Consider the following 16,898-nt stretch of genomic DNA (forward strand, 5'->3'; position numbering starts at 1 on the left):
AAATCTCAAAAATTTATGCATGCATTACCATGATTTTCAGATTCACGCAGAATGGAATTTTTTCGCAACAAGTCAGGGTAAAAATGTATGTGATGTTATTGGTGCTACCATTAAGCGCATGGCATCACGAGCTAGTCTGCAGCACCCTACAGAGGGTCACATTCTAACACCTCTTCAATTATTTACCTGGGTACAGAAAAATATTTCTGGCATACAATCATTCCATGTTTCAAAAGATGAGGTGAAATCAGTCAAAGGGTTGCTAAAAAGCAGACTAGAACACATTAAAACTGTTGCAGGCACAAGGAGCCATCATCACTTCTCTCCAGCGGACTCTGACAATGTGCAGATGAGCAGACTTTGCTGTTATAACTATAGGTTCACGCACATGTGTCTTCACAGTGTGTCTGACTCAGGATTCAGAAGCAAAAGCAGCAAAATACAACCAGGTTGCTATGTTATTGCTGTTTATGATGACAAATGGTACTTAGGATGTGTTGGAGAGTGCTGTGAAGCACAAGGTGATGTATTTGTGAACTACATGGCACCAGCAGGACCAGCAAGATCATGTCACTGGCCACGTTTGGCAGACAGGTGTTGGATTCCTTTTGAACATATTCTTATGACAGTTCCAGTTCCTACCACAGTGTCAGGAAGACAGTACAATTTGCCACTCAATGTACAGAGTACAGTAGCTAAAGTGTGGGAGAACTTCTGTTCGAAGCACAATCAACTTGTTTTTAGCAGTTAAGGTGCAGTAAACATTAATGATAGGTTGTGTTAATCTGTCTATATGTTGTTGCTTAGTGATTAAACAGGTGTGGGAGAGAATAAGAAGAGGCAGAACAGTTTACGATATGTTTTTACAAAATTGTGTTGTGGAACAATGGCCACATCACCAAATACATCTGTCAACTTCCATTGTACACAAATGTCTTGCAATAACAGGCTGAAATTTTGACATATATATCATTATGGTCTACTTATGCAGTGTGTGAAATTTGGCTTGGATACCACTGGTTCCTTTTGTGCTACCACACTTCGAAAATCCATGTTTTTCAGGTAATTTTTCAAATTTTTGTATTTTTATGTGCATGTAACTCAGTTTTTGTGACTCACATTGGCATGATGAGTTCTGTGTGTGTTTAGGCCATATTAAGCTTACCACAAGAAAATTTATACCCTTTTTGAGTGAATTATATTTGGCATAGAGGGCACCTACAATATGTACCTTTTAACGTATTACATTTTTTTAATCACATTTTGGAATTTTTTATTTTCCCTCAGAAATATGTTGTTGGTGTTTTAATTCATGGAGAGTGTTCTCTAAATGGATGTTACTGGGTTTTAAAAATAACACTGGACTGTGTGGAATAGTTCCAAAGTTATTAAGACCTGAAGTTGGGTCTGAAGATAGATTGCCAGATGCGGGTTGCAATTTCCAGGTCACGCCACATTCTTTCACGAATCATAATTCTGGAACTAATTGGCAGGGGAAACTAATACTTTGTACACGAGTGTTCCACACATGGTAGAATTAGTGTACTGAATTTCAGTCAAATGGGAGACTATGAGCTGGAGCCCCTGGTTGAACTGACATGAAATGACCCACCAACACTTTTTTCATCATAACACGTTATTGTACCTGCATTTATTTGAATTACGAATCCATTAATAACTGGGAAATACTGCAATCATACTGTGAATACAGTAGACTGTCGGCAATAACAACAGTTCAACTACACTGACAAAGAGTAGCCAAAGATTACCAATTTCCTCTCACTGAGAAACTATTAGATTTATGCAATAAATAGCTGCTATGTATCAACTTATGTATAACTAATACAACATGGGAGAAGATGCTATTGTTCACGCTACTTGTACTTTCCAGACAATGGTTAGCTTCTGACTAGAGTTAACCACGTCTTCCCAATAAAAGTATTACAGAAGGTATTGTGTTTGGTGATCATGTAAAAAGCTATGAAATACAACTAACCCCATCAAGACTTCACTGACTGTATGGACATGGAACACTGAACTTCTCTGTCAACAAAAAGAGAGTACCATGAGAAATGAAACTGATGTAATGAGAAAATATGAAAACACAGCAAATGAAGCAGATGAAAGGGGATACAGGCATATATAAAATGAGATTGCAGGAAGTTCAAAATAGCAAAGCAGGAAAGACTAGATGAGAAATGCACCCATAGCTACAGGAAAAACAGATTCTGCCTATATGAAAATCAAAGAAGTCTTTGGACAAAAGATAAACAGCTGTTTGAATATCATGAGCACAGATGGTAAGCCAGTACTAAAAAAAAAAAAAACAGAGAAAGCTGAAAGGAATACATAGAATGTCTACACAAGGGAAACTAACTTTAAAGCGGTACAAGAATTCGAAATACTACTGAATGACCTAAGTAAAAAAAAAAAAAAAAAAAGGGGCCCCTGGAGTACATTATATTACCTCAGAATTATTGAGATCCCTGGGAGGGCTAGACATGACACAAGTTATTGACAATATTGAATGAAAAACCCTCTTTAAAATTACAAAGATAGCAGGGATATCTTATTTACAACTCATACAGAAACCAGACTGCAGTTACAGACGAAGGGTTTCAAAAGGGCAGCAGTGGTTGAGAAGGGAGGGAGACAAGTTTTAAGCCTATCCCAATGTTATTTGATCTTTGCACTGAGCTCAGCAAAGGAAACAAAGGAGAAAATTGAAGAGGGAATTAAAGTTCAGGGAGAAAAAATAGAAACTTCAAGGTTTGCCGGTGGCCCTGTTATTTTGTCAGAGACAACAAAGGACTCAGAAAAGCAGTTTAGTGGAATTAATAGCGTCCTGAAAAGAGACTATAAGATGTATATCAATAAAAGTAAAGCAAGGGTAACTGAATATAGTAAAATGTTGATGGAATTAGATAAGGAAATGAGACATTAAAAGTAGTCAATAAGTTTCATTATTTTGACAGCAAAGTAACTGACAATGGTTGAAGTGAAGATGATACAAAATGCTGACTGGAAATAGTAAGAAAAGCATTTCTGAAACAAAGAAATTTGTTAACACTAATATAAATGTAGGTGTTAGTAAGCCTTTTGTGAAGGCATTTGTATGGAATGTAGCCTTGTACAAAAGTGAAATGTGCACAATAAGCAGTTGAGGCAACAAGGGAATAAAGCTTCTGAAATGTGTTGCTACAGAAGACTGCTGAAGGAAAGGTAGGTAGATCAAGTAACTAATGAGGAAGTACTAAACTGAATTTACAAAAAGAGAAATTTATGGCACAACTTGACTAAAAGAAAATATCTGTTAATAAGGACATAGCCTGAGGCATGATGGAATCGTCAGCTTGGTAATGGAGTGCGGGAAAGATGGGGTGGGGGTAAAAATGATTGATACAGTAAGCTGGTTTAAATGTTTTTCAATGGTTACTCAGAGATGAAGAGGCTTGCACAGGATAGAGTAGCATGGAGAGCTCCACCAAATCACAGTCTTCAGACTGAACAACAACACAAGCTGAAAGGAATATAAAAATGTAACAGCATAACATCTTTTGACGAAGACCTTAGTCATAGCTCCAAGCAATGTAATATGATCAAATGAATGTTTCACTAAAATACAGATAATTTTATAATGCAAGGTTCAGTCTTTGGGAGAAACAATACTCATCAATAAAACCAAGCACGACATGAGACTGGCTTCAAAACAGTGTAAATCAATGAATACAAAAATATTTCCTGTATTCTTTTATTCAGACAGGCACTAGTAAGCATATACAGTGCATATTCCATGATTCTGTATTTTCTTTTCATTCAATGAATGGTCTCACCAATATTATGTGATCAGCTGCATGAAATCAGTGCTTCAAAACATGCAATAAGTAATGGGAAAAAAGAGATATCAATCAAGAAATACTGTAAGATTTACTGACAATGTGTATAAATACTAAAGATAATATACAAATACATTTGAATGATTCTGAATGAAAAAGGTGGGAAAATCCTTCAATAAAAATAAAATAATACATATATATATAAAACCTTCAATAAAAAGCAGTATTGACACTACATAACTTAATGGAACTGCATGCTGATTCTTAGATTACATTCTCCATGGAGAAATTTTGATTACTGCTACCTTTCCAAAGAAATTTGCTACATATTATCACATTGTCATGTGGGAAATGATACAAGATTGCAATCTTTGGCCATTTAGATTGGGCACAAGCATAATACACATGTCCTGATTTCCCTCACAGAGTAAAGAAAAAACTGAAAATAACAGAACAAAAATCTGAAACACACAGAAATTTGTAGCCTTGACCTGTGAGGCAATAGACTGTTCTGCCGATTCAATTATGGCATCCAGTAAACTAAGTGTAAAAATGTCTAAGGGCACTGTAAAAGTGAACATGAAACTATGAAGCACTAAACATTAACTTAGTAGATGACTCAAACAGAATCCGTAATAATACTGATAATTTATGTGCTTTCTATACTGTAAATCCAGAACAAAAACAGCAGCTAATTAGTAAAAGTGAGGGAGCAGCAGTTTTTTAAAGAAACAGATTTGTTGTTAACTTTACTATGTCATACGTTGCCTGAACACTTATAAACAGTCTATGGCAAACTAAGGTCCCAGAAAACAGATGTGACACAATGAAGGAATGTGAACTCTCTTAGAGTGGGATGAACTATTGCACCTGCTAATACATAACTAAATACCAGCCTGTTAGATTTATTCTGTTGGATACTATTAACACTGACAATAAACAACAGTTAAAAAAAATACAATCATAAGGAAGCTATAAAACTGTGTTCCTAGGATGTGGTAATTCCCAGCTGATTCATAAGAAAGGTATCGTACACTTTATAAGAAACAAACATGGAAAGTAGAAGCAAGATAACATGCAAGTATTTGACAAAGAGTTGTTCAGAAAGAAATAATAAAATAAATCAAAAATGTTTCTCTTTGTGATAAAGCATACCTCCAAGCTTTCTTATATCTTCATCACTTAGGTCATACCTTTCTGGATGGAGACGGATAATACGAAGCCGATTTTTCATTGACTGCCAAGATCTGTCTGAAAATGGAAAACCAAAATGTCAAGCAACTAAGTTTGAAAAGCTGGCAATTCAATCTGATCCAAAATATTAACAGATTTTAATACAAAGGCTTCTGCAAAGGGTGTCAAAGCTGCATCATCTTATAAAATACTGTTAAAAGCAGAGCTGCATAAATTCCATCAGCAGAAACCTATCCATGCCAACAGGTACCTATACACTGAAACCCACCATCATCTGGCTTGTAGGTGTTCTGTCTCATATACGTGTACACTGAACATCCTAGCCTACCACATCAGTGATATTCTTTTTTCAGTTGGAGCAGCACAACAGATAGGTGCTAGTAAAGCTCCATCGCAATTGTGGGCAGGCTCTTAAGTTCTGAGAAGCATACAAGACACAATGGATGCACACTCATGAAGTCAGAAGGGTAACTGAAATCCTTAAGCAACTTGACAATATTAACAGAGAAGACGGCTACAGGCTTCCAGCATCCTGGCTGTGAGCAATTCCAGTATGATAGGCTGCCTATGGACGCAGGAAAGTAGCCTCAGTGGACACTACTGTGACATGCTGAACAGTCAGTCATTGTTTCTCTGCAACTACCAGCAGGAAAACATGACCTTCAGAAGTTTATCACTGATTTATATAGAGAGCTACCAATTACCAGCATGTCATGTAACCCGCAAATAGTCTGCCACATATCCCCTCCCTCTCTTCTTACATCAACCAGTGGCATTTTAAGGTCTTTTAAATTCTAAGAAATGTGACATCACTGGTTATAAATGCAACATGTTGAAGTGCCCTCCCTCCAGCTAATCAATTTATTGCCTTGACAAAAGCCACTGCAAAAGTCTTTATTTTAATATTTTTAACATTTGTAAGTATTTATAAGATGATGCAGTAGCACAATCATACGGATTTTAATGAGGTTAAAATGTTTGTTAAGATTATAACACAATGATACTTAAGGATTTTTTCTTTAAATTGAATTACATACTGGAAGAGTTATTTATATAAATTTAATGTCACGACTGACTCATTGTGAAAATCCGTTCGTTGTACACTAAACAGATATAAACACACTCATTTTATCCCTATTGCAGCTCGGCATCAACGAAAACTGTCATAGTAATGCACAAGTAACAGAGAAGCTTCTGCCAAAAGACATTTGTAATAACATTGCTCTCAAAAGAAATATATAGGCCCTACTAGAAGGTCTATTCAAGACTTGAAACAGCCTTTTAAATTGAATAAGAGGATCTTGCTGGCTCATGGGAGTACCTTGACGTCATACAGACAGTTCATTGAGACATATGCCATGTATGAATGAGCAATGCCCTATTGAAAAATAGCACCACAATACTGTCACATGAGGGGTTACATACTGTAGTGGCAACTTCTGACACCGAATGTAACAGAAACACCAAATGTAGCGGGAAGAAGTAGAAGGCACCATATTAAGACTCGTCTGAGCTTTCCTAGTGATTTATTGTTTACAACTACAGTACCGCGTCTCCCTCGTTCTGCGTCACCGGGTCCTGCAATGCTGAGGACACCACTCCGCTGACTGCGAAACGGCTAGGCGTGGAATGGCTGCCTCAGTGACCCATGCACGCACTGCTCTGTATTGCCCTTGTACGACCACGATGTCAGGATGTGCCAGTAGCCGACTCAGCGGTCTTTGCCTCTGCTGCCTCAGTGCCGTACACTGCAAGGCAACCCGCAGCGCACTCCCTCACCGGCGTGGCTAAGAACACGGTGACAATGAGCGCCCGCGATCCGGCAGCTGAATCTGCGACATTCGCTTTGGATATCTCTGGTGCGTGTTGGGAGCCAAGACCACTGCCTGCAGTAGCGAGTCGATGAGTGGCCCGTCGCTGGCTGGCTACGGACCCCGCGTTGGCCTCAGAGGGTCACACCAGTGACCCGCCGTGGACTGGAACACTGGCGCCCCATCTGCTGCTGCGTGTAGCCTGTGGTGTGACATGCCCCACCATCCAGGAGAGCTGCCACACTTGAATGCTTTGTTAGTGAACCAACACCTATTTATATGTGGCTGTGCACCTCTGTTTTGCTATTAAATGCGCCGCTCCGTGTCACATACTCATAACACTTGGGTTGGCCAGTGGGCCCCTTCTGCCTGTGACTTGCGCCATGCAAACCACTGCGTGTACTGTTTCTGGCAGTGCTACACCCCTGTGGCCTCTATTTTACTTCGCAATTGCTGGTGAGCGTAACTCACTGTAAACACGCCCCCGCCTGGCTCTAACTTGTGTGCTCAGAAATATTGTATCAAAACTGACTTTTCCTATCCCAAACGGTAGTGCCACTACATTATTCCCCCCTTCGGAAAGACCCGGCCCCTGGGTCGACCTTCAACTAACTCTTAACTTGTTTGGGTTGGCACCTATGACATACTTCCTTACTTTTAGAAAACTTAAATGTGGTCTAGTGCCCCTTAAACACATGACATGAAACAAAACGTAAAAATTCCTTTCTGGACGACCACTGCTTGATCAACCCCTTACCTACTCCTCTCACGCCCTCAGTAAGCAATCCATTGGGACTTGGACTACGCTTGGTTCCCTCTTGGAATTAGCTCTCCGCCTGATCAGAATAAAAATAACACATAAAAAAGTTAAGGCTGCGAAGGCACCTGGCACAGAGGTGCTCAAACTGATCATTATTTGTCTTGGCCTTTCCCTATACTGAGTGACATGTTGCACAAGCTGTTCGGCTGGTATGTGCCCCTCTTGCTCTAAAATGAACCGGTTTACAGATCTCAACAGACCTGGCTCCATAGTTTGATTTAAAAAGATCAGATTCTGCCTTGGCAAAAACTCTAAAGTGGCTTCTGGCCAGTACAGCTGTGGCTGCATAACATTCAATTGCATGACTCCTGAAATTGACGCTGGCAGGTGGAAGGTTGGTCCTATTATGTTACATGCCGTTCCACTGATTAAAATTCTGCTCCCCTTGAGCTCTATACGTTTCGCTTCTGCAAATACTCCCTGCTCAAAACAACTTGCTACTACTATCAAATTTTCGTAGGTGGAGAAGATCCAATGCATCCCGACCTGTTGCAAGCTCAATTTTGGCTCCATGATGTCCCTTGGACAGTCTATTTCTTCCCTCCTTGCTAAAAATAACTGCACCCTTCACATGTCCGGATTGGTGCTTATCACCCTGGCTGGACATCCCATTACCTTCCCTCGATGGCAGCTTCATAATTCCTCCCTTGTCATCTTGGCCTACCAGCTGTTAACTGCCGAGGTCAGCAATACCTCCTCAGTTTTTTACTTCTACCAACTTGCTCAACTCTCCCTTTTTCAGTGACCTGAAGACAGGGATCACCATCACCCTTCCTTCTTCTTCAGAAAGACTGCTGTCCCTAGCAGGCTCACAATGCTCGAAAACACACATACCACTTGAAAATACAATGCCTAATTAATCTATGCAAACCCAATGATACATAAAAAGAAAGCAAAAAACTACAAATACTACTTTCTGGATCGCAAAGTATACAGTACATCATGGTGTACTCTATCTTCCTGGTTTTCTCTGCACTGAACACCTCTCTTCACTCTCTCTTTCTTGCTCTTACTTTCCTACGAAATGCCTGGAATCACATTGGGACAACCCTTAAATGGCCGCAACCACCCAATGTGTACTATCGTTGTTCTAGTTGGCAGCTGAAGCTTAACATTAACGGGGGATGTGGTTTCAACTTATTGGTATGGCCCTTGATACCTCATGAGGAACTTCTTTGGTTTCCCTTTTGGCGGATAGGAGCTGGACGGCATTACCCATTGCCCCATTCTATACTGCAGTAAACTTCCTTTCCGCTTCAATGCGTCTTCCTGCCTTTCCGAAGCCTTCATATTCGCCTTTTGTACCTATTTCCAAACATCCCGAATTGTTCTCACTAATTGACGTACAGATTCACTGGTCTTTCCTTTCTGTAGCCTCACCAAATCAAACAGTAATGGCATTTTTCGCCCGTACACTACCTCAATACAATATGCTTCAAATACTCATCCCACTGATGGTGATGAGAATCGACATAAAAACTCAACATCTTCCCGAAATTCCTGTGTACCCGTTCTGTCCTTCCATTCACCTGTGGATGCAACACACTCATCCTCAACTTCTTTACATTCAACAATTTACACAGTTCCTTCATTAAATCCAACATGAAGTTGGTCCCTTGGTCAGTAATCATTGTCTCTGGTACACCAAACTTCATAATCCAGTTGTTTACTAACACCTGTGCGACCATTGCTGCCTGTTGATTTGGCATAGCCACCATCTCTACATACTTCGAAAAATTGTCTATTATTGTCAGAGTGAATCTGTTCCCCGATGGTGTTTGCCTGAAAGGTCCTAAGACATCAACCCCCAACATAGAGAATGGACCTGTCCCTTCCAGCAATGACATGTCGCTTCCAGCAATTGTTGTAGCTGAATCTGTTTCTGACTCAAACCTGCTCTCTTCGCACATGGTATACAATTCTTAGCATACTGATCCACATCTATGTCAATACCTCTCTGCCACACCCCTATTCGTTGCTCTACACCAGCCATGACCAGATAACATGTGATCATGTGCTTCCTTTAAAACATCATCTCAGTTTCGCTGACACTACTATGGCCCTAACTTCATTTCCCTGCACAGAAGACCGACGTGCATCTTAAATTGTGGTTGTGTCCGATACAATTTACAATTGTTGTCCGTGCCCTGTAATTCTTGCTGTACTGCTAGGTCATAACCTATGACTTCTACTTTTACCACTTTCCTACTTAGTGCATCCACATTACTGTGTTTCTTCCCAGGCTTGTGCACCACCTAGTAGTCAAATTCACTAAGCCTCACAGCCCACCTATTGAGTCTAGTGGATAGATTCTTCAACCCCACCAACCACTGCAACGCAGCATGATCTGTCACTTCCTGAAATCTTCTCCCATATAAATAACATTTAAAATATGTGATTCCATAGATTATGCTAAGCATCTCCATCTCTGTTGATGAGTAATTCCTCTCTGCTGCATTCAACTGCCTAGACGCGTAAGCTACAGGATGTTCTTTCCCATCAATTTGCTGACTAAGAACACACCCTAATGCTTGATTCGATGCATCGCTTGCTAAAATAAATTCCTTTTCAAAATCTGGAAACTCAAGAACCGGACTTGATGTTAACACTTCTTTCAATTTGTCAAATGCTTTCTGACACTCTTCAGTCCACTCAAATTTCACACCCTTCCGTAACAATCATGTCAATGGCTGTGCTAAATCTGCAAAACCCTTCATGAACTTTCAATAGAAATTGCAAATTCCGATGAATGATTGCACTTCCTTAACTGTTTTCAGTTCCCGAAAATCCGTTACAGCCTGTACCAATCTCAGATCTGTTCACACTCCGTCCTTACTGATAATATGACCCAAATATTTTACTTCTTCTAATGCAAAATGACACTTCTCCAGGCTCAACGTCAAATGAGCTGCTCTTAACCTCATAAACACTTCCCTTAAGTGCTGTCTATGTTGCTCCATACTACTTGAACACACTATAATGGCCGGCCGCGGTGGCCATGCGGTTCTAGGCGCTTCAGTCCGGAACCGTGCAACTGTTACGGTTGCAGGTTCGAATCCTGCCTTGGGCATGGATGTGTGTGATGTCCTTAGGTTATTTAGGTTTAAGTAATTCTAAGTTCTAGGGGACTGATGACCTCAGATGTTAAGTCCCATAGTGCTCAGAGCCATTTGAACAATTTTTGAACACTATAATGTCATCCAAATAGACAAGACACTGCCATGGTTTCAAACCCCTCAAGACACTGTCTAGCAAACTCTGAAACATTTCCGGACCATTTTTCAAACCAAATGGCATTCTAATGTACTGCTAATGGCCACGAGGAGTAGAGAACGCAATTTTTGGACGATCCCCTGGAGCCACCTCTAACTGATGATAACCACTTGTCAAATCCATTGCAGAAAAGTACTGGCACTGTCCTAAGTGATCCAAAGTCTCCAATATGTTTGGAATGGGGTATGCGCCCATTACTGCCTTATTATTAAGGTATCGGTAGTCACAGCAGAACCTGTATTTCTTAGTTCCATCCATAGATTTTTTAGGCACAACAATGTCCACTGCACAGCAACTATTACTGTGCTCTATAATACCATCCACAAGCTGTTGATCAATGAAATCCTCCACAATCGGCTGCAAATACATCAGTATTCTGTATGGTTTATAGTAAACGGGTGCTTTATTCCCTGTTGGTATCCTATGTTGAACTAATGGAGTTGTTGGTAATGGCCCTTGTGGTAAAACAAATCCTTAAATTCCCACAATAATTCTTCCATATGCTCTCTTTCTCCTCCTTTCAAATGCTTAATTTTGTCACGCAATGCAGTTCTATCAGCAGTTAGTGGTTGATCGCTTCGCCTTCCTCTCGAACACCAGTCTTCGTTATCTGGCACATGCAAATTTGCTACTTAAAATATTTTCTCAAATTCACGTCTACAGCACTAAAATTATCCACATTCACGGGAACTACACGCCTGTCGTCCCCCTCCTGTATGTGTACAATACTATGTTTCACAAAACAACCAAATGGACCCAAAACTTCATTATCCTCCAATGGTTCAATAACGCATGCTGTACCCACAGGTACATTAGATTCCACACTTACCCAAAGCGACTTCCCGGTGCCACCAGACACACACTCATGCGAATTAAGCCTTAATGCTAATGTATGCAGTTCAATTGGTTTGTTCATTAAGTTGAACGCCCCTTGCGACAGCTCTGCACCGACAACAGTTTCCCCTAGCTGAAATAACATTCCACCAAGTTCCATAGTTTGTTGTCCAAGGTCAATTTTGGTATAATGTTGATGCAAGAAATCTACTCCTAGGAAAATGTTGTAGCCCTCGTTTACCCATGGTACTATCTCCACACATGCATCAAATCTGACTTTCCCTATGGGAAAGTCAACTGTCACTGAGCCCAAAGGCGTGACCTCCTTATCCCCCACTCCACAACCTCCATCCTATTAAACTACATCTACATTTACATCCATACTCCACAAGCCACCCGACAGTGTGTGGTGGAGGGTACCTTGAGTACCTCTATCGGTTCTCCCTTCTATTCCAGTCTCGTATTCCTCGTGGAAAGAAGGATTGTCGGTATGCCTGTGTGTGGGCTCTAATCTCTCTGATTTTATCCTCAGGGTCTCTTCGCGAGATATACGTAGGAGGGAGCAATATACTGCTTGACTCCTCGGTGAAGGTATGTTCTAGAAGCTTCAACAAAAGCCCGTACTGAGCTACTGAGCGTCTCTCCTGCACAGTCTTCCACTGGAGTTTATATATCATCTCCGTAATGCTTTCCCGATTACTAAATGATCCTGTAACGAAGTGCGCTGCTCTCCATTGGATCTTCTCTATTTCTTCTATCAACCCTATCTGGTACGAATCCCACACTACGGAGCAGTATTCAAGCAGTGGGCGAACAAGCGTACTGTAACCTACTCCCCTTGTTTTCAGATTACATTTCCTTAGGATTCTTCCAATGAATCTCAGTCTGGCATCTGCTTTACCGACAATCAACTTTATATGATCATTACATTTTAAATCAATCCTAATGCGTACTCCCAGATAATTTATGGAATTAACTGCTTCCAGTTGCTGACCTGCTATATTGTAGCTAAATGATAAGGGATCTTTCTTTCTATGTATTTGCAGCATATTACACTTGTCTACATTGAGATTCAATTGCCATTCCCTGCACCATGCGTCAATTCACTGCAGATCCTCCTGCATTTCAGTACAATTTTCCATTGTTACAACCTCTCAATATACCACAGCATCATCAGCAAAAAGCCTCAGTGAACTTCCGATGTCATCCACAAGTTCATTTATGTATATTGTGAATAGCAACGGTCCTACGAAATTCCCCTGCGGCACACCTGAAATCACTCTTACTTCTCTCCATTGAGAATGACATGCTGCGTTCTGTTATCTAGGAACTCTTCAATCCAATCACACAATTGGTCTGATAGTCCTTATGCTCTTACTTTGTTCATTAAACGACTGTGGGGAACTGTATCGAACGCTTTGCGAAAGTCAAGAAACACGGCATCTACCTGGGAACCCGTGCCTATGGCCCTCTGAGTCTCGTGGACGAATAGTGCGAGCTGGGTTTCACACGATCGTCTTTTTCGAAACCCATGCTGATTCCTACAGAGTAGATTTCTAGTCTCCAGAAAAGTCATTATACTCAAACATAATACGTGTTCCAAAATTCTACAACTGATCGACTTTAGAGATATAGGTCTATAGTTCTGCACATCTGTTCGACGTCCCTTCTTGAAAACGAGGATGACCTGTGCCTTTTTCCAATCCTTTGGAACGCTATGCTCTTCTAGAGACCTAAGGTACAACGCTGCAAGAAGGGGGGGCCCATCTGCTATTTAAGAATGTCCACCTCTACTAACTCCACGTCTCCATCCTCCACACTGCTGATTTCCACCTCTTCCTCTATTCATTGGTGACTGGGTACATTGCCTCTGCACATGTCTTGTATGACCACACTTCTTTTATCCCCGCTGTAAACTCTGTCTATCACATACCCCTGTTGCCACGTCTATTTTCTCACATTGGATTCTACGTCTACATCTACATCCATACTCCACAAGCCACCCGCCGTAGTGTGGGATTCGTACCAGATAGGGTTGATAGAAGAGATAGAGAAGATCCAATGGAGAGCAGCGCACTTCGTTACAGGATCATTTAGTAATCGGGAAAGCGGAGGGTACCTTGAGTACCTCTATCGGTTCTCCCTTCTATTCCAGTCTTGTATTGTTCGTGGAAAGAAGGATTGTCGGTATGCCTGTGTGTGGGCTCTCATCTCTCTGGATTTATCCTCATGGTCTCTTCGCGAGATATATGTAGGAGGGAGCAATATACTGCTTGACTCTTCGGTGAAGGTATGCTCTCGAAACTTCAACAAAAGCCCGTACTGAGCTACTGAGCGTCTCTCCTGCACAGACTTCCACTGGAGTTTATCTATCATCTCAGTAACGCTTTCGCGATTACTAAATGATCCTGTAACGAAGCGCGCTGCTCTCCATTGGATCTTCTCTATCTCTTCTATCAATCCTATCTGGTACGGATCCCACACTATGGAGCAGTATTCAAGCAGTGGGCGAACAAGCGTACTGTAACAAACTTCCTTTGTTTTTGGATTGGTTTTCCTTAGGACCCTCCAATGAATCTCAGTCTGGCATCTGCTTTACCGACGATCAACTTTATATGATCATTCCATTTTAAATCAGTCCTAATGCACACTCCCAGATAATTTATGGCATTAACTGCTTCCAGTTGCTGACCTGCTACATTGTAGCTAAATGATAAGGGATCTTTCTTTCTATGTATTTGCAGCACATTACACTTGTCTACATCGAGATTCAATTGCCATTCCCTGCACCATGCGTCAATTCACTGCAGATTCTTCTGCATTTCAGTACAATTTTCCATTGTTACAACCTCTCAATATACCACAGCATCATCCGCAAAAAGCCTCAGTGAACTTCTGATGTCATCCACAAGGTCATTTATGTATATTGTGAATAGCAACAGTCCTACGACACTCCCCCGCGGCACACCTGAAATCACTCTTGCTTCTCTCCATTGAGAATGACATGCTGCATTCTGTTATCCAGGAACTCTTCAATCCAATCACACAATTGGTCTGATAGTCCATATGCTCTTACTTTGTTCATTAAACGACTGTGAGGAACTGTATTGAACGCCTTGCGAAAGTCAAGAAACACAGCATCTACCTGTGAACCCGTGTCTATGGATATTACGTGTTCCAAAATTCTACAACTGATCGACTTTAGAGATATAGGTCTATAGTTCTGCATATCTGTTCGACGTCCCTTCTTGAAAATGGGGATGACCTGTGCCCTTTTCCAATCCTTTGGAACGCTACACTCTTCTAGAGACCTACGGTACACCGCTGCAAGAAGGGGGGCAAGTTCCTTCGCGTACTCTGCGTAAAATCGAACTGGTATCCCATCAGGTCCAGCGGCCTTTCCTCTTCTGAGCGATTTTAATTGTTTCTCTATCCCTCTGTTGTCTATTTCGATATCTACCATCTTGTCATCTGTGCGACAATCTAGAGAAGGAACTACAGTGCCGTCTTCCTCTGTGAAACAGCTTTGGAGGAAGACATTTAGTATTTCGGCCTTTAGTCTGTCATCCTCTGTTTCAGAACCATTTTGGTCACAGAGTGTCTGGACATTTTGTTTTGATCCACCTACCGCTTTGACATAAGACCAAAATTTCTTAGGATTTTCTTCCAAGTCAGTACATAGAACTTTACTTTCGAATTCATTGAACGCATCTCGCATAGCCCTCCTCACACTACATTTCACTTCGCGTAATTTTTGTTTGTCTGCAAGGCTTTGGCTAAGTTTATGTTTGCTGTGAAGTTCCCTTTGCTTCCGCAGCTGTTTTCTAACTCGGTTGTTGTACCACGGTGGCTCTTTTCCATCTCATACGATCTTGCTTGGCACATACTCATCTAATGCATATTGTACAATGGTTTTGAACTTTGTCCACTGATCCTCAACACTATCTGTACTTGAGACAAAAATTTTGTGTTGAGCCATCAGGTACTCTGAAATCTGCTTTTTGTCACTTTTGCTAAACAGAAAAATCTTCCTACCTTTTTTAATATTTCTGTTTACGGCTGAAATCATCGATGCAGTAACCGCTTTATGATCACTGATTCCCTGTTCTACGTTAACTGTTTCAAATAGTTCGGGTCTGTTTGTCACCAGAAGGTCTAATATGTTATCGCCACGAGTCAGTTCTCTGTTTAACTGCTCAAGGTAGTTTTCAGATAAAGCACTTAAAAAAATTTCACTGGATTCTTTGTCCCTGCCACTCGTTATGAACGTTTGAATCTCCCAGTCTATATCCGGCAAATTAAAATCTCCACCCAGAACTACAGGGTTATTACAAATGATTGAAGCGATTTCACAGCTCTACAATAACTTTATTATCTGAGTTATTTTCACAATGCTTTGCACACACATACAAAAACTCAAAAAGTTTTTTTAGGCATTCACAAATGTTCGATATGTGCCCCTTTAGTGATTTGGCAGACATCAAGCTGATAATCAAGTTCCTCCCACACTCGGCGCAACATGTCCCCATCAATGAGTTCGAAAGCATCGTTGATGTGATCTCGCAGTTCTGGCACGTTTCTTGGTAGAGGAGGTTTAAACACTGAATCTTTCACATTACGCCACAGAAAGAAATCGCATAGGGTTAAGTCGGGAGAGCGTGGAGGCCATGACATGAATTGCTGATCGTGATCTCCACCACGACCGATCCATCGGTTTTCCAATCTCCTGTTTAAGAAATGCCGAACGTCATGATGGAAGCGTGGTGGAGCACCATCCTGTTGAAAGATGAAGTCGGCGCTGTCGGTCTCCAGTTGTGGCATGAGCCAATTTTCCAGCATGTCCAGATACACGTGTCCTGTAACGTTTTTTTCGCAGAAGAAAAAGGGGCTGTAAACTTTAAACCGTGAATTGCGAATTTGCTGCACGAATGCGTGAGGATTCTCTACCGCCCAGATTCGCACATTGTGTCTGTTCACTTCACCATTAATAAAAAATGTTGCTTCATCACTGAAAACAAGTTTCGCATCGAACGCATCCTCTTCCATGAGCTGTTGCAATCGCGCCAAAAATTCAAAACGTTTGACTTTGTCATCGGGTGTCAGGGGTTGTAGCAATTGTAAACGGTAAGG

The 16,898-nt window shown here is 41.1% G+C and overlaps 1 protein-coding gene across 2 annotated transcripts in view; it reads right to left on the bottom strand.

The window, feature by feature from the left end:
• The window catches only part of LOC124544910, a 177,710-nt gene that overhangs the window by 37,034 nt on the left and 123,778 nt on the right, over positions 1 to 16,898 (bottom strand). For both annotated transcript variants that reach the window (XM_047123657.1, XM_047123650.1), the window contains exon 6: positions 4,992 to 5,087. In XM_047123657.1, coding sequence (XP_046979613.1) covers positions 4,992 to 5,087 — 96 coding nt within the window. The remainder of the gene's footprint in view (positions 1 to 4,991; positions 5,088 to 16,898) is intronic.

The sequence above is a fragment of the Schistocerca americana genome, chromosome 1 (assembly GCF_021461395.2).
Source record: "Schistocerca americana isolate TAMUIC-IGC-003095 chromosome 1, iqSchAmer2.1, whole genome shotgun sequence".
In the NCBI taxonomy this organism is placed as follows: Eukaryota; Metazoa; Arthropoda; class Insecta; order Orthoptera; family Acrididae; genus Schistocerca; species Schistocerca americana.